The following is a 22943-nucleotide window of genomic DNA, read 5'->3' as shown; positions in this document are numbered from 1 at the left end:
TTAATAAATAAATTTTGTGCAAAGAATCAAACGTTATAGCGTAAGCATTAAGCAATACAACGAGGCAAAGTGATTAATAAACAGCAACTCCGGGATTGGGTGTTCTTCATCGGATCAAAATCAACATCTCTACTTCAAAGTCCATTGATCTGTTAGTTTAATTCCCATTTAGAAACCTTAGTATTTATCGTAATTTTACAATAATCATGTCCATGCTCGTCAACTGTTCTCATTGCTGGACTCCACTGCAACTCCCTCCCGGCGCCCGATCCATACGCTGCTCTATCTGCCAGGCTGTTACTCGCATCGCCGATGCGCGAACTGCTCCACCTCCTCCGTCATATGCTCCTTCCTCTACCCACGCACTACCTCCTCCGTCTTCTGCTCCTTCATCTACCTACGCGCCACCTTTACCTTGTCCCTACAATTACGCTCCGCCTGGGCCTCCTCCGAACGCGCACGGGAGAAAGAAGGCTGTGATATGTGGCATATCGTATAGGTTTTCGAGATATGAGCTGAAGGGATGCATAAACGATGCCAAGTGTATGCGTTACCTTGTAATCAACAAGTTTCATTTCCCTGAAGATTCTATTCTTATGCTTACTGGTATTCTCTTTTATTCCTCGTCTTCTTCTTTTCCCTTCAATTTAATTTTTTTACTCATAACAAACCAAAAGCCCTGAGCTACTAAAACTTTTCAAAGAAAGGAAAACAATTTGTTTTTCTAATGAATGGATATTTGAGCTATTCTACATAGCCATAATTCCTTGTCTAATATCAACTTTGTCGTAGTTATAGAATGAAATTGAAATTAATGATTCAGGTGTATTCAAGAATTCAAAGTTACCCTCTAATACCTTTCAACAGCTGGTGTTATCTGGCATATGATTATCAATCAACCTCTCACTGCATTGCATTATTCAGCAACAAAAATGGCGCCAAAAAGAGAGTGCAGTAAAGTGGTACCCAATTATAGCTTAGCAGTACCGTTATTTTTAACCTTGCATTGACAGATGAATTCCCTCGTCTCTTATTGCTTTTATGTTTCTGGCCATCAATATATACTGTTTCATTTACATTTTGTCTTGTAGAAGAGGAAACAGACCCCTATAGAATTCCTACTAAGCACAACCTGAGGATGGCATTATACTGGCTCGTACAAGGTTGTCAACCTGGAGATTCCCTGCTTTTCCACTATTCTGGTCACGGTTCACGTCAAATAAACTATACTGGTGATGAAGTTGATGGATATGATGAAACTCTATGCCCCCTAGACTTTGAAAGTCAAGGTATGATTGTTGATGATGAAATCAACGAAACAATTGTTAGACCTCTTCCTCAAGGTGTGAAGCTCCATGCAATAATCGATGCTTGTCACAGTGGCACTGTGTTGGATCTACCCTTCTTATGCAGAATGAACAGGTTATTTTCTTGGATTTTGATTTCAATTTTTTGCTTACCACTTTATTGGGAGTGAGCAGGAAAGACAAAAGGACAATTCAGAGATTTTAACCTATAGTGGTGAACTCGTTTATGTCAAAACCCAATTGTTGAAACCATGTTTTGCAATTTATGGTCCCGCTCCTCATTTCGGTCCTTTTCAAAGTCCTCCGGTCTCTCTAGCATCTTTGCTCCTAGTCATCCCACCGACTCCCGATATCTAAGTAATTTCCTCAGGAGCTTTACTGGGGCAACTTTTAAAATAACCAATTTGAATGTATCTTTGATGACTTTTTGTGTGTGATATTTCAGTAAGTTTGTAGATTATTGCAGCTTATGTTATGATTTCAAACTAATTCAGTTTATTTCCTAAAATAAAGACTTAATGGATGTAAGCAACCACGCATATGCATATGCAGGTTGATCTGTGAAATTATAGCGAGGAGAGAATGTTCCTAAATAGTCTGCTTTTTCCTCTCTTCTTTAACAATATTATCTATGTATTTATTGTTTGAAATAATTTGGCACTGCCAAATTCCTTGATCTGATTATATTCTTACCTTCTTGCAACAGGAATGGACAATATGCGTGGGAGGACCATCGTCCACGATCAGGCATGTGGAAAGGAACAAATGGTGGAGAAGTCATTTCCTTCAGCGGTTGTGATGACAATCAAACATCTGCTGATACATCTGTAAGCATTTAGGGAATACCTTATTTTTTAAAGCCTGATAAGAGAAAAGAAAGAATGACTGGATCTCGCCTTCAAACACAAATTAAAGGATTGAGATGTTTTTATGGAACAGGCTCTGTCCAAAATAACATCCACAGGTGCAATGACTTTTTGCTTCATCGAAGCCATTGAGCGTGGACGCGGGACAACATATGGGAGCATTCTCAATTCAATGCGGGCTGCTATTCGAAATACTGGTACCCGTAATGACCTTGGAGGTGGTGCTACGACATCTCTCCTCACCATGCTTGTAACAGGAGGTAGTGTTGGTGTTGGTGGTGGACTTAAACAGGTACGTGCTTTCATTACTTTTACATTGACCAGTAATTGATATAGAAGCAATTTCACTTGCAAGCAACCCATTATCCTAAATATAAGTTTGCATCAAAAGCGTCCAAGTCCTGCTAAGCATAGGGTTTCATCCTCATGTGCTGATCTCACAACATATGTTGTTTGTTGCAGGAGCCGCAGTTGACTGCCTGCCAGCCGTTTGATGTATATACAAAACCTTTCTCTTTATGAAGATTAAAGAAAGGTACATATTTATTGTGACCAACTATAAAAGAAGAGCGGTCTCTTACAATTTGTTGTCGATATAGTAAAAGCATAACTCGCGGTGCTGATGATCCTTATTTTGTTACATGTAGCTTAATTTATTACATGGCAATTGACACCTACATTAGTAACTGGTCATTTTTGTCAGAAATGTCCATCATGTCCATTACCATATGGATTTGGGTTCTTCCTATTAGATTTATAATATAACAGGGAATGTTATTTGTCAGTTTTTCTCAATCATTTGAAAATAACTACCTTAAGACTAAAATCTCTATAGAAATTGGAACTACTTGTTCATAATTAGCCAAAAGAACTCAAAAACTTGGCATGCCATTCACACCATCTATCACAGCATCTTGTTATCGTATTCCACTAGTATTATTACCGATCCCTAAGTGGTGCAAACAATTTCCAAAGCCCAACACAAAGTCAGTCCTTCAGCTATTGTTGTGCTTTTGATCATCACCCCGCAAAACCTCACCTGAATTATTTCTAGCCACAAAACCAAAAGCCGAAAGAGCCGTCCTTGTTTATTGCAGCACTTTGCGTTGAGCTTAAGGTTAATGAACTGCATTTTCATGGCCTGAACAGCAGATACTTTTGAGCACAACACTGTCGTTTATTTTCAAAAACACAAGTTACCACTCGCATTCCTAGTGGACCAAAATAGCGTACACGAGTGGGAAGGGCGTGATTTTCATCTAACTTCCTAATAAAAGCTTAAAACCATTGCTTATTTCCATTGTCTATAATTAATCCACCTGGTGTCAAGTAAAATTTACTTCATTTATTAGCCATAGTCTTCTAAAAATGATATTGAAAGAACTGATGGGCTCTTATTAACCTTAGAAATAAGCAATGAAGGCATGAGCTAGAAAAAGTAGTATCATGACCATAATGAAAAATAATTATAGCATTAATCGTCATTAATAAAATGCTAAAACTTCTGAAAGAAGAGAGAACATATCATCAAAAACCTGGTATTTTTCAAGAATGCATATACTTGTATACTTTATCTGTTAAGTGAGAAGTGAGAACTCATTTTCATAGACAGCCTAGATATCTAAGGCTTTATGAACATTTCTAAGATCAACAGATTTAAGACTTATCTCGAAAATAATGCTTCATCTATAGATGGCTTTCTTATGGGGGAAACAATGGTATTGCAGTCCCTATCCCCAATCATTATAGGGAGTATTATCGAGAGGCTTGAAGAATACAATCTAAATTAATCTCCATGATGAATGAGGTTGGGAAAAAAACATCTTGCCAAGTATGATCCATCATTTTAATCTAAGTGAATGGCTTAAACTGTTGAATCTACGTGTGAATAGGATATCATTTTATTTTAATTTTCATAAATGGCTCATAATAAGATAACGGTAGGAGGATTGATATTTTCTAATCCAATATTTTACTTTTGAAATAAAGATCAGCCATTGAAGATAATTAACAAGTACTCCTTGCAACATTATAACATTCAAGAAATACAAATGAATGTTATTATACAAATAAAATTTTAAATTTATTATTGTTTTTATGTATGCATAAACATTTTAACACACCATTAAATATAACATGCACACTGTCTTTCCACCCATTAGCTGCAGCCGGCAGCAAGTACAATCGAATGAGAAAAAACAGGGAGAGCCTAAAGTGACGGGGCAGGGATTTTAAATTGTTTCAGCTGGTCAGAATTGGGCCTCCAGTCTCCACTGAAACGGAGATGCCTAGAAATTATCCTCCCTTAACAGAGGACAGAAGCGGCTTAAGACTACCATCTAGAATCTGCTTTCGGGTTTATTTACTTCTTTTTTTGAGGATGTTTGAGTCACAAATTTGATAGCAAATCATGAAAAGCAAGAGATGAGAAGAGTCGGGCAGCCAAAGACGAATCCGATGCTCAATTGGAACCCTATATCATAATCGCAGTGAATATTTTAAAGAATAACACTAGAAGATAGAAGATGTCAAACCCATATAAATCCCCAGCCCACCAATATTGAGAATATTTATATATATATAATAAAAATATGATTTTGAATAAGTAACCCCAAGGCACCGGATAGTGGACTTTCCCTTTTCTAACAAAGATGACTATCATCTAAATAAATCTTTCTAGTATCCTTGATCTGTTAGGAGCTGGAGGCCGGAAATCCTCCAAATGCAAATTGGAGCTAATACAAATCTCATTCAACACACTTTCTCCTTTCTCAGCTCTTATCATCTCCAATGTACTTCCAAGAACATCCCCTGCCAGTCCAATCTCAAGAAGTCGCCCTGGCTCCTCTCCACCTTCATGTAACAACTGCCCAATCTCTCTCAGTGGGATCACATTTTCTACAACCGCTTTTGCTAACATACGCCCAAGAAATTCTGCTGCCTTTGGAGCATCATTCACAGCATCCTCCAAAGTCGTCAGAACTGATTCAAACCTGCCCATATCAGACACATCAAGTAACTTTAGGTTTCAGCACATCAAACAGTAAACCTCTAACAGCGACCTGTGTCAAAGAGCAAAAATTTCCTACCCTTTGATAAGCTGGGATGGAGTCAATATCCTATCATCCTGAGACCTTGCAAGATTAATGAGAAGTTTAGCCAACAGATCTCTCTCCATGTCCTTCCTCTCAAAGGAATCAGTCACCCATAGAGAGATCATTGAAGGATGGAAACTCGAGGCACTCAATTCCTTAATGCACAAGGCAACCTCTTTCTCATCTCTGGCACTGTAAAATAAAAATTAATTTTGAGTAGGTTGTGAACTAACTAATACAAGCAGAAACAGAGTACCAACTATTGTCATGCTAAGAAAATATCTTTTGATATGTATGTCGTCTACAGCTACCCAACTTATGACAAAATTATATCAGTTTAAATTGCAGTACACAACAGAAAAGAACTGGAGCAAAAATAGAAAAGGTAAAAGGTAATCATATGATATCCATTCTTAATTTGGTTGGTCAACAAACATCTTTTTGCAAGATGATGGAATCTGCAATATAAATGCCCTGAAATTTATAACATTTGCATCATCCTCGCATCCCATTTTCCCTCATGAATGTAAAACTTATACCATCCTCCACATCCTCTTCTTGAGCTGTTTGGAGCCACCTAATATCGTATCTCATTAACATGGATCAATATTTTTACCACAGGCTCCCTTCCAGTCTTCCCTTCTGAAAGGAAAGCTATGTTCTCATACCAAACCAAAGGCCTCCTCAAAAGAAATTAAAACCAAGGTCTAATTTCCCAACATCTTTTCAAAAATGAAAGTGAACAAACTTTCCCCGAGGAGCAAGCAAATATCGGTTAAAAAAAATGGATAGTAAAATCATAAATTAATTAGGGCAAAATCATTTACAGATAGAACAACCTTTAAGGTCAAAATGCAGATGTTTAATTACAAAACCATTTTTTTTCCACATGTACATGCTTCTTAGCATCTTCTAATTGAAGCACACATGACTAAGTCTCCCATTATCTTCCAAGATGAACAAAGAATGTTTATCAGCACAACCAGCAGTAGGACAGATTTAAAAAGGCTTTAATCTCTTTGTACCATGACAAAGAGAAGAATGTTGAAACATCAACTTATTATGGCACAATCCCCCAGATTTAAAAAGGCTTTAATCTCTGCAAGTGCATGTGGCAAAGCTAAAATTGAAAATCAGATGATGCAGCAAATGCAGTTGCAAACAGAATTTCTCTTATATTGCACAGCCTATCAACTAATGCTGTTACTCTGTATTATGCAAAGTACTCATCCTTTCTGTCCCCATTAGCTGCCACAACATTTGCTTGTACTATTTACTCAAAAACATAAAGACCCAACAAATAAGCAATTTCAGCAATATAAGAAAGAAGAAAATCTGAGAATCCAAGACTAGTGTCCTATCAATCAATACTCTAGAATCAGAAACCTCAACCATCACCACAAACTGAGAAATGTAAAAAATCCATACGCGCGTATATCCATTTAATCTAAAAAATGGATTCACATATTTGCTTCAACTTATAATGAGATGAGATGAGGATTAAAACAAAGACAACATATGTCCTTATCACATAGTTTAATAGCATACAACAGCACCATAGCACGTCAAATAATAGATAACAGAATCATAAGCATTCCAGATTGAACACCAATCTTGCCTGGACCGGATATCTGACAGCATCAGATAACTAGAGAAAATATATCTTGAAAATAGCTCAAATCATTAAATTTTAATACCAATGACGTGTTCACTCTACCATGATGAAGTTGAGCACCACCAAAAAAAAAGACCTCAACAATAATTGCATGCAAGACATACCTGTAAAATTCTTTAATTGCTGCCATGGACATATCACGCAGGCGTTCTTCAGGCCACACCTTTTCTGAAGGAATATTTTGAGTAAAAGCTGGTAACTGAGCTCGTCCAGGTGGAGATGTTGCATGAGATCTATCAAAATTGCGATCCTGATTCCGAGGATCCCTATTAACATAATTCATATTGCGCTCATGACCACTCGATTGATCAAAGGCAGCTGGAAGTGCAAATCTGTCTGGGTATCTTGGAAAGAATTCCTCCCTAGGACTGTAAGCAGGCCGCTCAGACACTGTACTAAAACCATTCAAACCAGCTGCCATTCTCCTGTCACCTGAGCTAGGGGAAATATCAGCTATAGGACCACCTGCCATTGCAGGTGGCCCTCTAAAGGACATTCCTCTTGCAAGTCCACCTTGGGGCCCTAGTGTAATAGAGTCATCACTAAGAGGTCTAGGCAAGGGAACCGACAAAGTCCGAGCCTCATATGACTGCCTTTCCTCAAAACGCACATCCTGGGTCCCATACCCACGAACCTGAGCAGGCAACCCATGGAAACCACCCATCGGTGCAGAACCTCTTGGACCAAAATCCATAGGTGCCCTTCTTGGGGAGGGATTGATGACAGGATTGCGAGACAGCCTACTAGATTGATGATGTCGTTCTTGAGCAGCATCTCTGTGCACTTCATCAATCTTTTTTGGCCCTTCAACCTTCCTCCTCTGCTGCCATTTGTTCCTTCTCAAATCAATAGCATCCTTTAACATAAACCTTACCCTAGAAGATAGTTTCATGTTGTTCGATAATTTGGCCATCCTATCAAAATACGCATCCATATGCTCCTTGGCTTTAGGATGGTCAATCATCTCTCCAATTGTGCTCATTAGTTTGCACAACGCCTCAACATCTTCCTCGTCAGGATTCTGATACTGACCTAGAAGCTTTTTAATGCACTCGTGCATTATTCTCTCCGTCAACATTTTCTTCTTATACAACTCCCCAATCAGTCTTATGTTACCAAGCATTCGCCTCCGTGCCTTGGTTCTCTTCTCTTCTCTTTCTTCTTCAGACTGTTTAGTCTCACCTTCCTCATCAGCTTTATTAGCTTCTTCTTGTTCTCGTTCCCCTCTCTCAAATTCCTCCTGGCACTTGTTCAGAAGTAACCTCTTAAAAGTAATTTTTTCATTATCCTCAGTAAAATCAGGCAACTCTCCAGCCAGATGATGGCAAAAGTTAGCATACATTTCACAAAAAGTGGGTTCCATCAAAGCTTTGTCGAAGATTTGCGAGATAACACCAGTAAGTGTGACAGCATTGTCAATGTTAACCGCTTTAACCTGCTCAAAAAGTTTTTCAAAATTCTGAGGAGTTAACTTGTTCAAGATGGCTTTCAATTGCCTTTGCTTGGATTCTTCTTCATCTGTCACCTTACCCACTTCGTATTTTCTCTCAGCCCTGTGCATCATCTGTAAGGGAGTTTGAGGAGAAGGAATCAACCCCCTCTGCTGGAAACTTGCTGCCCGCTGCCACCTGTCAGCATCTGCACTATTTCTCTGCATACCTGCCTGAGGACCCAATGATTGCATTGGCCCAGCTAGAATACCTCCCGTATATTGAACAGGAGACTGTGCTCGTGGATTCCTTAGGACACCAAAATTGCCTCCTTGGCCAGGTCGAAACCCTGCATTACCTCCAAAACCAATATCCAGCCGTAAATCCCTCCCTATGCCGAAGGGGCCAGGTAGCTTATTCCATCGATCATCATCCACTATAGCACTACCCCAACGATCCACCCGAGACCCACTATTTGACCTATCCACAACTCTTCCCGGACTAGGATATGATTCACGTTCAGCAAAATGAGACACGCTAACACTCATCAAAGCATCTGCAATATCCGCTGTGATTTCAAACCTTCCTGGAAGGTCAGTACACTGCTCTGAAAATTTTAAAAGGAAATCCCTGGAATACTTTTTTGCTGTATTTGCACTCCCATCTTTGCCATGTTGCACAATTCCTCCAAGACCCTGTTCCCCATTATCTGAAGTTTCCAGCTTTGGTGTGGAAATGTCAGCAGCATCTTCCCAATCCTCTGGCTCAGCTTTATTCTGGACATCTTTCTCGCTACTATTAGAGTCCACTTGACGTGCATCTGCAGGTTCCTGCTTCAGATTAGAGCTAGTAGAAGTGCTTTCTGTTGCTTCTGTAGGAACAGCACTTTCCTTCTTTTCTTCAGGACCCTTATATGCCATGTAGAGATCCAAAGTTGTCCCAGCAGCATCTGCTTTCTGAAGAATTTCTTTTCTCTTTCTCCTCAGACTGCCAGTGGTACTCTTTGATCTAGTTAGCTCAACAGCTTTTTCCTTAGAACTAGATACTGCAAGGGAGACCATGCCATTCCCACTGTTTTCCAGAATTTCCCCTTTTGAAGTGGACTCAGAAAGATCAGGAGTTGGAACAGAAGCAACCTCCGGATCTGATGCACTGAATTTCATAGTAGAAACCTCTTTATTAGCATCGCTGTCACTGTTGCTTGAAGATGCATCCAATGCTGTGGTGTCATCACTCTGGGACTTCCCCACTTCCTCAGAATCCAAACTTCTGGATGTAGTAATATCCTCATTATCTAATATCCTATTGTTCTCTGTGTGGCAAGTCACAGATTCATCCAGCCCTTCATGCATGGCCTCTAAGGCCGGAACCTCATTGCTCAAAGCTGTATTGGCCAAAGCAGATTCTATTTGACTTTGATTGAGAAGGTCGCCAGATTTTGAAGTAATAGGTTCAAAAGAAATCTCTGAGCTATCATCAACTAGTTGAGGAACTTCAGGCAACCCCTTTTCTGCATGTCCTTTAGTGCCCTGACTTTCACATTTAAGAACTTCCTGTGGGGAAGAATCATCTACCTTAGCTTGAATAGAAACACCGGCAGTATCAACAATACCTCGAGCACCAGAACTTTCAGGAGTAACACCAGTGAAATGTTCTCCGATATCATCAATCTTGGCTTCAGAAACATCTGAAGTTGGAGCACTTATCGCTGAGACTGATTCCTGGACTGATTCTGTCAAATCGTCACTATTTACTGATGTCGAGGACACAGTTGTTTCAGTTTCTAGAACATTGCTTCCACTGTTAGCAGGCGTTCCCTGTTCTACTGCATGAGAAGAAAAGCCTGATACTGTAGCAGGTTGTCCACCAACCTGTAAAAGAGAAATCCATGCAACAAAACAATCTAAACCAAGAATTGCATGATGATGAAAGGACAATGGTCCTCCTAAAAGTACAGCATAGTACCTGATGCGATTGGATATAGCCTTTTTTCCCTGACTTCCTCTGATGATCCTTAATAGAGTTTGACCTGCTCAAAGTATCCTTTCTTTTGCTGTCAGTGTTGGTCCCAGTCAACAGAGATTCCTCAGACTGGGCAGAAGACGAAGAATTGATTGCCCCACTATCAATAGGAGTCGCCACAGACTGTCTAGACGCCATCGGCAATGACTTTAATGCTAAAGATTCAGTACCAACTTTTGAATGCTCCAAAGAACTTTCTGGAACAGTAACTGAATCCTTCTCAAATTGAGATGTATTAGCTTCCATAGAGGGCCTTAAAGGTTTACTGGATACACCCTTTTCAACAGTAGCTGAGTTGTTTGAAGATGGTAAATCCGCAGCCTTATCCCCAGTGGAACTAGCTGCTGGTTTCACTTTCACCTGTACTGTCCCTGAAGAAGCAGATGAGATCACATTATGTACATCACGAGCATGCTCTAAATTTGAAGGATCTGCCATACCATGCATTGAAGTCCCAGACTTGTTAATCGGCAGAGAATTAACAGCAGATGGATTCACAAACGATACATTTTGGGGACTTTGGCTAACAGAATAGTTATACCTAGGCTGCTGGGAATTGGATGGTATCTGGCCACTAGTTAATGGGAGAGAGCTTGAAGGCTGAAAAAATAGGTTATTGGGATTGTAAGAATTGGGATAATAATTGATAGGATGAGTAGGTGGGAATGATGGAATTGGCTGCGATTGAGGAGGTACATTGGGATGAGACCTAAGGACTGATGAGCCACTATCTGCATATGTGTCCATGCGCTTATCAAGCCTCAGCTCTTCATGCGTCTTTGGATCAGTAATCTTAACAGTTGTTTTACGAGGACCACCAAACTTTCCACCCTGTTGTTGAGTATACTGTGAGGTGATCCCAATTCCTAAGTTGCCTAACTGAGGAGGCAGTTGAGGACCCATTTGAGGTGTAAAACTCAAGCCCTGTCCCTGATGCATGATTCCCTGAGGCGGGAGTTGATGGGGTTGATGAAGACCTTGAACGAACATTGGCTGTTGCACTTGCGGAGCATTTCCCATTGGTAAAGCAGCCATCGGCATCGGTAATTGAAGTGAAGTTGAAGGAACACCTTGAGGCTGCATTTGTGGGTTTGGGCCACCGAATTGCACAGAGACTGGTGGCTGGTGAAATGGCATTTGCATAGAAGTCATGGGAATGGGAATAACAGAAGACTTCTGTGTCTGGCTTACAGGTGGTGCCATTGAAACTGGGACATCCTTTTTGACTTTGGGCAGTGGATGAGCCTCACCAGCATTAGATTGGTCAACTGTACTTACATCCCTCCTTGGTAATTGTTGCTTAGGAGTAGGAGTTGGCAATGATGGAACAGGTCTAAAGGTTTCATGGCGTGCCTGCAAGTTAAAAATCATAACCAAATGGTTTCTATTTTAATATACTTTCCTTCTATTCATAAACATATACACAACTGTAATCAGCTGTACAATGTGAACTGTCTCCTCTTAGTTTGAGAAACTTCAGTCAAACATGGAGGAACTTGACAGTGTTCAATTAATATGATTGATAATAGATGAAAGGGCAGGGTTTCACAGCGTGGCATCCTTAGAAGAACACGGAGTGATCCCCTCAGCTCATAAAATCTTTAATTTTTCAATAAATCATCAGATGCAACATGCAAAAGAGAAAAGATACATACCTGGTCACGTTTCTGTTCATCCAAGTTTGGAGGAGCTGAGCTTGTTCGAGCAGGAATCTACAAAACAAATGCTTTAGTTACCAACAAAAAGAAAATAATAATAATAATAATAATTTGCAAAAGCTACACTCAAGGATGAAAGAGACGAAAAATACCTGCATCCCATTCAGGGCGGCAGGAGCTAAGGAACCAAATTGAAATGCAAATCCTTTAGATACATCTCCAGGGTCTGTGTCATCAAAAACATTAAGAATAATCAACTCATCTGGAAATAGGAAATATTAAATCTGATAATAACAGACAAAGACCTCAAGTGGCCACAAGAGGTCAAAGAACAGGTTTTGGATAACTTCAATTTCATGCATATGCAGAACATACTGTTAGAAGGTGGCAATGATGAGGCAGTCTCAGAAGTCAAGGAGGCAGGTTGAGAAGTTGGAGCTTTCGGAACAGTTCGGGTGCTCCTCTGAGTGGTTGGTGTTTCAACTGGCCTGGCAGTACCAAATGAAACAGATGCATCCGCTGTCGCTGTTGCAAAATCAACAAGAAAGAGAATAAATTGATAGCAAAAAAAGAAACGGCTAGAAGAAAAGGCTTAGATTCGTGTAAGTGCGAATGATCAAATAATACCATGTAAAGGGGGGTGTACATGATGAGCGCCATTCTGTATATTCCGGTGGGCAGTAGCGTTAGCAGAGTCAGAAGAATTTACCCTAGATTGCGCTCCTTGAGCATGATTAGACTTCTTAAAACTATGATCAAAATGTTAACAAACAGATTAAAATAAGTATAGGAAAGAGAAGGAAACCCTAAATTGAGATAAAACCTAGGAAAGGAAGAGTACCTGCGATTAGAAGAAAGAGGAGAAGAAGACGGTGAAGGGGCGGGGGGCCCGCCGCCGCCGCCCTTACCGTAGGAGACTGAGGAGGTCCGCTGCTGATTAGAGGCTGCGGATCGTCCTGATTTGCGATACTGCGAATCGTTCTTATCGGACCTTGATTGATTGAAGGACATATATCCTTTAACTGTAATCCCCTTTTATGGATATATGTTTCTCTGGAAAGAAAAACAGATCCAGTTTATTAAAAACAAAAAGGAAAGAAACATAGGATAGTAATTAGGGCTTTATGAAAAGAAAAGACAGTGGAGGTACCTGTGAAGTGAAGAGTGTAAAGAAGGGAAAATTAGGGTTTTAATGGAGGGTGACGAGCATTAGTGAGAGAGATATAAAAAAAAAAAGAAAAAAAAAAAAGAAAGAGAGTATAAATAAAAACAAAAATAAAAGAGAAAGAGGGAGAAGAAGAGGGAGAGGTTAAAAAAGGAAGAGAAGAGAGGGTTAATTTTTAATTTTGAAGGTGTGTGTTTGTTGGTCAAAAAGGTTGTAGGTTTTTTAGGAGATCGATATCGAATGGGTCGCGCCTTCTCAGTGCTCTTCGCTTCTCTCTCTCTCTCTCTCTCTCTCTTTTTATTTTATAAACGCAACTAACTACCTTTAAATTATCTATAACTCCCTTCTGTTGTTTTTGAGAATGTTACAAGTGAAAACACATTTGGTAGATTATTATTATTAAAACATCAGATTTTGGAATTCAATGCCTCCTACTCCTACTAAGTGTCATGGGCTGGCGCAAAACGTGTAAGTCGCTTAGCCTCCTAAGCACACACATGACACGTAACCTAACCCGACATTTTGGACTATTTTGGCCCATTATTGCTGCTACTCTATCTTCAGGCCCATCACAAACTTACGCCTCTTTCGCCGTCTCCCTACCAGTTGAACTGTGTTCGTGTTTTAAATAATAATTGCGCCCACTTCTACGGATTTTTGTTTTTTTTTTTTTTATTAATTATTGGGATTTTAAAGTATCATATATTTTTATTGTCAAAAAGAGTTGCACATATATTTTGGTATTACAACCATCATGAATCCAACCCTCTCTCTGTTGGTGTATTGTAAAAGTGACCCAATTTTGGCAGGAATTAAGGGTATATAGCTCAGATGGTTGGGTCCCATATGTATGAAAGTGAAGACTAGGTACGTCTCAACAAAACTTGCAAGAATAATGGTCAAAAAATATATGTTCTGTATGAGATTTGCTAATTCTTACCGAGTTTTCCTGAAAGTTTGTACAGTATTCAATAGTGACATAAAGAGCAAAATGAGTAAGCATCCATAGGTAGTAACTAACGAGCGACATTGGCTTTGCGGAATGGTTTTTAGAATCTCAAGTAAATTGTGAATGATGTCTCGTGGCAAGAGCCTGTTGCATTTTTTAATGGCAACCTTAGATTCAGATTCAATTCCTGTGAAATAAAGCAGCACCGATATCATAAACGTATGTGATAGTCATGTCATAAATTCCAAAAAGCACGTGCTTTCTCCATTTTCTATATTTTTGCTAAGAAATTAAAAAAAAAATGCATGGCATTATTGCTTCGTCAGTGAGTTTGATGGCAATAGGGAAATGGCGAACTAGTTTTTAGATAGATGCTGAAGAATGGCTCAATGCTGACAAAAGCTTCATACGGTCATCTATTGACTAAAGATTCCGAATTTAAGTCTTCGTATATGTCTTTTGTTTGTCGTGTAAATTTCCTGGAAACTTTTTCTAGCATAAATAAAGTCATCGAGTTATCAACTCTTACATTTACTCTATTCACTGTATGTCATTTAACTCTACTTTTGTTTTATCCATCTATTTCGTTTTCATGTTACTTAAAGGCAAGGAGTTTTAGTTGTTTCTCTTGCACAGTAATTTTTATTGATTTTATCACAATCCGGTCATTCTTTTGGATAGTAACATGTGAAAGAATTCAAAATCATAAGCTTTTATGAATGTCTATAGTTGTAACAATTCATTAGATTGATAGTTTTGTGATGATTAAATGAATACTATTGAGATATAGGACGACACTAGTCAAGTCATTCAGTTCAAAGCATGAATCGAGACTGGTTAAAGACTCCCCTGTTTCCAGTGAGTTGTTTCATTTTCTAGTCCCGACTCCTGAGTTTGAGTGATTCTCTATTTCAAGTTTTATCATTTCAAAATCCTAAAACTACAAATAAAATAGTAGAAATTCCAAGTCTTCATGGTCCATACTTCATACCAAACCAGAAACCAAAGAAAAGAAACTTCATGGAATTTCAGCCCAGTCCCACCTACTCTTTGAGGATTGAAGAATATACGTGGAACACCAATTAAATATACGTATTTTTAGGCAATCTTCGTTGGTAGAATATGGTATTTTAGTTGTTAAACCAACCCGATCTTTTTCTTTCTATCTCTCTGCTGTATTCCGTTTTTACTTTTTACCATTACTCCTTCTTGATAGAAAAAAAACCTCTTCAATCAAATTCCCAGTGTTTTGCACTCTCCATCTATTCAGATTTCTCTTTTTCTTTTTCTTTTTTTCACTGCTTTCCTAAATCAGCTTCTTCTGTTCTGATCTCTGCGGTGCCGTGGATGTTCAGAATTCCAAATCTTGAAAGCTGCAGTCCTCGGAAAAATGAAGTGCTTTTACTACTTCAAGGACAAATCGAGAAGCAGGCAACAAAGATCAGCACCGGAATTGAAAGAGAAATCAAGAGATGACTATTCAGAAGCAGATAGAATCACCAAATCCTCATGTTCAGAAACTTCACCGCGTGGTATACCTGAATTGTACAAGGAGAAGGCTCATAACCTGCGAGTCTTCTCATTCTCAGAGCTCAGAAATGCCACCAGTGATTTTAGCAGACTCCTAAAAATTGGGGAAGGTGGATTCGGGAGTGTGTACAAAGGTTCAATCAAGCCTGTAGGTGGCAAGGGTGAGCCTACTGTGGTTGCAATTAAGAAGCTTAACAGAGATGGCTTACAGGTATCTGTTCTACACAAGTGGTTGTGAATTCTTTTCTTTTCTTTTTTCTTTTGCTCTTTCAAGCACTTCTTTTATTATCTGATTATGACTGTACAACTTGTTTTAATGAGGTTAATTAGCATTATCTGTCTCAATATCTCACTGAACTGTGAAAATCTTTTCTATCTATTGAATCAAATTGTAAGTCATCCTTGCCCTAAATTTCAGATTCAAATTGTTGTCTCAATGCTAATGATTAAGAACTGAAGAAATGAGTACACGAGTTCTCTTTTTCTTTCAAGGGGTTACTAATTTTTTGTTACTATATATATAGGGCCATAAACAATGGGTAGCAGAGGTTCAATTTCTTGGAGTAGTGGAGCACCCAAATCTTGTAAAACTCATAGGATATTGTGGTGTGGACGGAGAACGAGGAATACAGCGATTGCTTGTATATGAATTTATGCAAAACAAAAGCTTAGAAGAGCATCTTTTCGATAGAGCATACCCTGCACTTGCTTGGAAAACAAGATTACAAATACTGCTTGGAGCAGCTCAAGGATTGGCTTATCTACATGAGGGATTGGAAGTTCAGGTATAAATAACAAATACATTACCCATATACAAGTGTTTTTATGTGTATTGAGCCTTCTTATCTCGGTTGAGTTTTCATCCATTTATGCATCTACTTGAAGCTGCAAAGATGCTATAACAATGATGCCCATGACATGGCAGCAAGGACATAATGAAGAAACTTTTTTGCTTCATATGCATCTGCATTTTTTTTTTTTCTCGATTCAAGTTTATGCTTCTGTTGCCAACTCTTTTTTTTTTTTTTTTTTTCCTTTTCTGTTTCCCCTTCTAATTACTCCTGTACTGTAGGTTATATATCGGGATTTTAAGTCCTCCAACGTTTTATTGGATGAGAATTTTAAACCAAAGCTTTCAGACTTTGGGCTTGCTAGGGAGGGCCCAGTGGCTGGACGAACGCATGTTTCAACAGCAGTAAGTCTTTGTTGTGCACTTAAAACTTGCAATTGGCACTTACATTGTAGGTTGCATTGATGCCAAAATACCGAGCAAATGGTTATTATTTTTAGAAGAAAACAACCATTTTTACCACAATATAAAGCATTTAATACAGTTATTTGGATGTTGGTAACAAATGTTCTCAGAGGAGCTTTCGATTTTGAGTGATCAGGTAGTGGGGACGTATGGATATGCTGCTCCGGATTACATTGAGACAGGACATCTGACGACTAAAAGTGACGTGTGGAGCTTTGGAGTTGTGCTTTACGAGATTCTTACAGGCAGACGATCGCTGGAAAGGAATCGCCCAAGGGTGGAGCAGAAATTACTGGAATGGGTAAAGCACTACACCCCTGAGAGTAAAAAGTTTGGGTTGATAATTGACCCAAGACTTGAAAACCAATATTCCATAAGTGCAGCTCGAAAAATTGCAAAGTTAGCAGATAGTTGTTTGTTGAAGAGTGCAAAGGATCGACCAAGGATGAGTGAGGTGGTAGAATCTTTGAAGCAGATAATCCAGGATTCAGATGAAGGAGACAGTCCAAAGAAAAGTTTTGAATCCTGTGAAACTGACTCAGCTGACTCAAGTAAGAAGCCGAATCAACCGGAGGCCACCGAGTCTTGGAAAAGGAGGATGGTTCACCTTGCAAAACTTGGTGAGAATGTGGAGGGTGCAGCAAGTAGAAGAAGATTTATGATCATGCAGAGAGCCAAAGTACCTTAAAAAAATTTTGCCATTTATAAATGGGTTAGCAACTTAGAGGGTATGTTCTAATGGATTGATTCGATTGGAGCTAACAGGTACGAGATGTAGAGTCGCCTAGTAACTAAACCTGCAGTATAGTGAATACTGAGTACTGCGTTTGCTGCTCTTTTATTTCTTTTGCATTGCCCCTGTAGCAGTTGTACATAAGTGAAACAAGAAATCAAATGGAAGAAAATTTACCAATCAAAATTATTACAGTTCCTTTAGCAGTGAGGTCAGTAGGTTAAGGTGAATAAGTTATTACAGAATGATGAATTACTCACATTGGTGAAGAAGTCAGTTTCATCGACTTTATTGCCAAGAAGATACAATCACAGTAATCTTTGCATTATTACAATTACAAAAGCACTGGCCTCTTTACATATTTCATGCATAAGGCTTTCTATAGGCATTGCAGTTCTCGTCCAAATTAAAAACCAAGCTTTACTAAGCTTGTGCACCAAAGTTTCTGCCATCGATTACCAACAATTTTAGGTGAGACATTGGAGGCAGACATCTGTATTCATCTCCATATTCTCTTCGGGACTGTAATCACCAATCAGTATGTTGATGAAAATTCTATGGCACAATGGCCATTAGTTTCTCACAGCACAAACTGCCAAAGAACTGTTATTGTTGGTAATTATATTGAAAGAAAAAAATATATATATATATCAAGCTTCTTCAATTGTAAGAATCATCTGCAGCCAACAATCAATCAATGGACAAGTATCTAAAGTTAGTTACCAACTCTAAAGTCATTTTCCTGGCACCAAACATCATGTTACTATTTTGACATAGACGGAAAAAAATGAAGTTCGATGTACAGCACAAGAGAGGGATGGAAGGCTAGTAGATGATGGACTACATTCTACTTCAAGTCAACATCTCATTGGATGGTAAGCCTCTCTGTCTTTCTCATTGCAAAAGTTCACAAAACAATAGTGTTGGCTAATAATTTAAGCTGCTTTTTTTCTCTCAATAGGAGTGGCTCCTCCCATTATAACAAGACTGTCCGACTCGTATTAAAACAAGACTGTCCGACTCGCATTGCACCAACTTAAAAATTCAAAGCAATCTTGGAATTTCAACCCATTCACTAGCCGCTTAAAATGCTCAAACCTCCACTATTCAACGCCACTTCAATGACAAAATTGTTTGTTAAGAGCCTTCAAGCCCTGAAACACAAAATCAGAATCATAATTGTTTTTGCAAATGATATTTGAAATCTGAATGCTAGAGAAAGACAAGCATGAGAGCTAGATAGATAAATAGAGAAAGAGAGAGAGAGAGACTACATTACCTTTAAGACAAGCCTTCCAATTAGTAAAAGGCATCATTACAATGCCAAGCATCAGCCAATAAATGAACTTGGTGGAGCCTGCTGTGGCTTGTTTATCCTTTAACGCCAACACATTGGCATGGTTATCAGCAATTTTCAGCAAGAGAAGTTTATACTTGGCATATGAGTGTTAATTCAAAATTTTTAATTGCCAATGAAGAACCTGTACCAGTCTGGTCATCTTACCATAGACAAGATATACACCAGCCAATAACCAATGAAATCAGCTCTTAAAAGTTTATCTGCAGACATGATGATAACCATGCATTCTCTTTTCAGCTCCATTTCATGTCAGATCATCCATTAACTCACAGCTTGCGCATATTCTGTCACCGACTTAATCCGCTCTTCTTTCTGCCTTCTGGTTACTTTCCAAATATAGTAACCAGTCTCAACCAATACCATGTCAGCCAAGATGCACAACTTCTCTCAAAAAGTAGTGAACATCAAAATCCACTCCCCCGAATTTTTGCATAAGACCCCCAGAAACCATAAGAACTGAAATCCCGGGAACTTATATATAAATCAACTATAACCATTTTCAATCAGTTTAACTGGATCCTGACTTGTCTTCTTTGAAGCTGTTTGAAAAAAATCATATGTAATATACATAAGGAAATCCAGAAAAAGGCTCTTTTCAGATGTCGCTCTGAATACTTCAGAATTATTTTGTATCTTAATGTAGGCTCTATCCATAATTTTATAGGAAATTTCATCAAAATCAAATGAAATCTCACTTAATTTCTGACCCCAAATTAAGGCCTTCTCAGGCATCCCTTGCTTGCAAAAGTGAGACAGTAGTACATTGGTAGTTACGACATTCGGAACAAAAGCCATCTTAAGCAATTTTGCAGTTAAAACCATAGCACGATCTAGCATGTCAGTACAAACAGCATTCATCATAGTGTTGTATGTTACAGTATTTGGAACAACACCAACTGCTATAAGCTCATCCAACATTGTCACAGCTCGACTAATTTTTTGACTACTGCAGAATCCCTGAATACGTATATTATAGGTGGTAATATCAGGATCCCATCCACTCGCATACATTTTATTTAGGAACTCATCTGCACTAACCATGTCTAACACCTTACAATAACCACCAATTAATGTATTATAGGTGACAGTATCTGGGGTCACCCCAATATGATGCATCTCCGCAAAAACGTCAAATGCAGACTTCATTCTGCCCTCTTTACAGAACCCGTTAATGATGATATTGGTTGTAAAAATATCAGGAAGAAGACCCTTTTGCCTCATCTCCCTCTCCAGCTTTAATGCTTCATGCAGCTTGCCACAATTGCAAAGTCCATGGATCAAAGAGTTATACACAAAGTTGTTAGGCACAAACCCTTTCTTTGACATTTCTGAAAATGCTTCATATGCCTCTTCCACCAGGCCAGCTTTGGAAAGGCCGTCAATAAATGCTGAGAAGGCAATAGCATCAGGACATATCCCCCTTGCTTCCATCTCATACCACAGAGAATGAGCCCCTGCTGTGTCCCCTACCTTGAAGTACCCATCTAATAGCACTGTAAAAGCAACTTTATTGACGGGGAGACCTTTATCTATCATCTTGTACAAGAGGTCCCTCGCTTCTTGCAATCTCCCCTTCTTGGATAAACCCAAAAGCATAGAACTGCATGTGGAAGATGATGGAACTAGACCAAACATAAGCATGATTTTATATGCTTTATGAGCATTGTCTTCAAATCCTGCCCTGCTATAAGCTGCAATTACTGAATTAAAAGCAACCACACTTGGAGGCATTCCTTTCTCAAGCATATCCTCTAAAAATTGCATGGCCTCATCCAACTGACCTGCCCAACACAACCCTGCAACAGAAACATCATACAGTGAACAATCTGGAACCAAACTTGAAAGTGACCAATCCCTGAACAACTCGTAACTATCCGCTTCTTTCCCATACTTGTAATTCCCTGCAACCAAAATATTAAAAGTTGCACCATCAGGAGCTATACCCTTGTCCCTCATTTCTTCATACAGCATATTTGCTCGACAAACATCCCTAGCCTTAAAATATCCACTCATCAAGGTGTTATACATTGCAACATTTGGAGAAAGACCCACCTCTTGGATCCCCTCAAAAATTTTCCGCGCTTCCACCACATTTCCCTCATTACAAAATGCAGTTATAATTGTGCTGAATGTAATTAAGCTAGGTTTACATCCATTTTTTATCATCAAATGCAAAAAGCCAAGAGCATCAGAGGTCCTCCCCCTAATTCGATATGCATTAATCAAAATGTTGTATGCATAAACATCAGGTTCACAACAGAACTTTGGCATAACAAATAACAAACTCTCAGCAACCCTAAGATAACCTTTTTGACAAAAACAAAGAATCATTATATTGAAATTATGATTACAAGGGCGAGGACCATCCCGAATCATACCCCTCAACAGCTTCCAAACACTACCATAATCGCCTACTCTAAGCAGCAACCTGAAAAGGATTGAGATTGCTGATGAACTTGGCCTCACACCCACCTCCCTCATCCGACTCAAAATCTCCAATGACTCATATGCCATTTCTGAATTCATAAAACCACGCATAAGCGTATTAAGGATGGAGAAATCAGATTCATATTTGTGGTGATTAGCCCACATAAACTCCACCAAATGTGCACTCCTGCTAGCCCCAATTCTCCTAATAACCCAAGAAATCACATCTTGTGCGAGAAGCTGGAGGCTTTCGGCAGCCAAGATATGCGCTGCGATGCAACAGGAATGAACAGTAGCATCGGAGTCATTTTGAAATGCCAATTTGAAAAATGCAAATGCAGACTGACGGGATTCCAATAGTTTCATGATCTTAACTAGGAAAAAAGGGCAAAACTTTTGAGAAAATGACTTCAAAATGTAACCTTTGCCTTGCTTTATGAGTTTAGATAATTCAACAACTAATATGCGTCGCTCATTGGAATTTAAAGAGCTCAAATAATTAGAATTTGAGTGACAAAAAGGAGAAAACTGGTAGAAATAATCAAAGCTTTGTGAATTGGAAGGTAGGGAGTGATAAGAATGGGCTCCTAGAAAACAAGGGCTTAGGGTTTTAGGAAGGTAAATGAGACTAGAAAAGGGCAAGGATTTAGATTTAGAGTGAAGTGATTGCTGGTAATTTAGTGTGTTGTTGAGGAGACAGAAGGGATATTGTACCTTGAGGGAGTCACCCACCAGGCGCAGTTTAGCAGACATCCGGTGCCGCCGCCGACGAGTTATTCCCGGAGGAAGCAAATAGTGGCGCTCCTTTCTTTCTCAGACTCGCAGCAAGAACCGCGCTGCAGTGGCACTGTTGGCAAGCATTGAATTGATGAGCTCCGGTTTCAGAGCTATTGGGCCACAAGTGGTTTTCTTGGGCTGGTCTTGTCCAAAATTTCATAGCTAGCTTTTATTTGATCTGTTTCTTCTTCTTTTTTTTAATGAAAAAATGAATAATTATGCAATTTCGATCTATTTCTTTTTGTTTTTCTGGATTTAGGAAATTCGGAACGTCAGCTCAATTTATCATTTCATATTTAAGAGAACCATTGAATTAATATTTTATTTTTCAAATGTATTATATTTCCAGATTTTCACTATTTCTTTTAATAATTTTAGACTAAGAGTTTCAGAGATTTTTGTTAATTTTTCTAAAAGACAATAATGAGACGTAATAATATTTTATAGCTTTTGATATTTAAAGTAGTAACTGAAAATGAAAAAATAAATCTCCAGAGTTTCTAAAATCTTTGAAATTTCTGAAATTGACATTTTAGCAGGGTATATTTAATCAAAGATTTGAAAATTTTTATAGACTTTTTAAATGAATTACTTTTAAAGAGTTTTTAAATTTTTAATAATTTTTATAGATTTTACTTAAAAATACTTTTATAAATATTGATAAATTTTTATTGATTTTTACATATTATTATTT

The 22943-nt window shown here is 38.7% G+C and overlaps 4 protein-coding genes across 7 annotated transcripts; 2 read left to right on the top strand and 2 right to left on the bottom strand.

Moving 5' to 3' along the window:
* Positions 1 to 52: 52 nt before the first annotated feature.
* On the top strand, positions 53 to 2957 carry LOC8266653 (metacaspase-1). Its single transcript, XM_002526442.4, has 5 exons — positions 53 to 606; positions 1092 to 1422; positions 2014 to 2134; positions 2247 to 2465; positions 2636 to 2957. Exons 1-5 carry the CDS (start codon positions 207 to 209, stop codon positions 2693 to 2695), a joined length of 1131 nt encoding a protein of 376 aa, XP_002526488.2. The 5' UTR covers positions 53 to 206; the 3' UTR covers positions 2696 to 2957.
* Positions 2958 to 4631: 1674 nt separating this feature from the next.
* On the bottom strand, positions 4632 to 13550 carry LOC8266654 (eukaryotic translation initiation factor 4G). Of its 3 annotated transcripts, XM_015723756.3 has the most exons (11): positions 13204 to 13550; positions 12895 to 13106; positions 12681 to 12802; positions 12429 to 12578; positions 12206 to 12279; positions 12051 to 12107; positions 10836 to 11748; positions 10339 to 10766; positions 7048 to 10244; positions 5263 to 5460; positions 4632 to 5166 (listed from the first exon to the last, which is right to left on the bottom strand). In XM_015723756.3, exons 2-11 carry the CDS (start codon positions 13062 to 13064, stop codon positions 4836 to 4838), a joined length of 5640 nt encoding a protein of 1879 aa, XP_015579242.2. In that variant the 5' UTR covers positions 13065 to 13106; positions 13204 to 13550; the 3' UTR covers positions 4632 to 4835. The 3 variants fall into 3 exon arrangements, with proteins under 3 accessions (XP_015579242.2, XP_015579240.2, XP_015579241.2); XM_015723754.3 differs by having other exon boundaries at positions 10339 to 11748; XM_015723755.3 differs by having other exon boundaries at positions 10339 to 11748; positions 12895 to 13550.
* Positions 13551 to 15040: 1490 nt separating this feature from the next.
* On the top strand, positions 15041 to 17871 carry LOC8266655 (probable serine/threonine-protein kinase PBL19). Its single transcript, XM_015723740.3, has 4 exons — positions 15041 to 15908; positions 16222 to 16482; positions 16770 to 16892; positions 17089 to 17871. The coding sequence occupies exons 1-4, from the start codon at positions 15558 to 15560 to the stop codon at positions 17638 to 17640; spliced, it is 1287 nt and encodes a 428-aa protein (XP_015579226.1). The 5' UTR covers positions 15041 to 15557; the 3' UTR covers positions 17641 to 17871.
* A 557-nt stretch (positions 17872 to 18428) lies between these two features.
* On the bottom strand, positions 18429 to 22430 carry LOC8266656 (pentatricopeptide repeat-containing protein At1g09900). 2 transcript variants are annotated; one of them, XM_025158666.2, is made up of 3 exons: positions 21424 to 22430; positions 18965 to 20946; positions 18429 to 18839 (listed from the first exon to the last, which is right to left on the bottom strand). In XM_025158666.2, exons 1-2 carry the CDS (start codon positions 22223 to 22225, stop codon positions 19529 to 19531), a joined length of 2220 nt encoding a protein of 739 aa, XP_025014434.2. In that variant the 5' UTR covers positions 22226 to 22430; the 3' UTR covers positions 18429 to 18839; positions 18965 to 19528. The 2 variants fall into 2 exon arrangements, with proteins under 2 accessions (XP_025014434.2, XP_015579258.2); XM_015723772.3 differs by having other exon boundaries at positions 18965 to 22427.
* Positions 22431 to 22943: the final 513 nt, after the last annotated feature.

The sequence above is a fragment of the Ricinus communis genome, chromosome 1 (assembly GCF_019578655.1).
Source record: "Ricinus communis isolate WT05 ecotype wild-type chromosome 1, ASM1957865v1, whole genome shotgun sequence".
In the NCBI taxonomy this organism is placed as follows: Eukaryota; Viridiplantae; Streptophyta; class Magnoliopsida; order Malpighiales; family Euphorbiaceae; genus Ricinus; species Ricinus communis.
The sequence above is the reverse complement of the archived record's forward strand: the minus strand, read 5'-3'. Positions and strand labels throughout refer to the sequence as shown.

Coding starts and splice junctions, on each gene's coding strand:
- LOC8266653 (XM_002526442.4), top strand. CDS start 207: ATGTCCATGCTCGTCAACTGTTCTCATTGCTGGACTCCACTGCAACTC. Junction 607..1,091: donor TTCTATTCTTATGCTTACTG/GTATTCTCTTTT, acceptor TTTGTCTTGTAG/AAGAGGAAACAGACCCCTAT. Junction 2,466..2,635: donor TTGGTGGTGGACTTAAACAG/GTACGTGCTTTC, acceptor TGTTTGTTGCAG/GAGCCGCAGTTGACTGCCTG.
- LOC8266654 (XM_015723755.3), bottom strand. CDS start 13,064: ATGTCCTTCAATCAATCAAGGTCCGATAAGAACGATTCGCAGTATCGC. Junction 11,749..12,050: donor ATGAACAGAAACGTGACCAG/GTATGTATCTTT, acceptor TTTAACTTGCAG/GCACGCCATGAAACCTTTAG. Junction 10,245..10,338: donor GCTATATCCAATCGCATCAG/GTACTATGCTGT, acceptor TCTCTTTTACAG/GTTGGTGGACAACCTGCTAC.
- LOC8266655 (XM_015723740.3), top strand. CDS start 15,558: ATGAAGTGCTTTTACTACTTCAAGGACAAATCGAGAAGCAGGCAACAA. Junction 15,909..16,221: donor TTAACAGAGATGGCTTACAG/GTATCTGTTCTA, acceptor CTATATATATAG/GGCCATAAACAATGGGTAGC. Junction 16,893..17,088: donor GAACGCATGTTTCAACAGCA/GTAAGTCTTTGT, acceptor TTGAGTGATCAG/GTAGTGGGGACGTATGGATA.
- LOC8266656 (XM_015723772.3), bottom strand. CDS start 22,225: ATGTCTGCTAAACTGCGCCTGGTGGGTGACTCCCTCAAGGTACAATAT.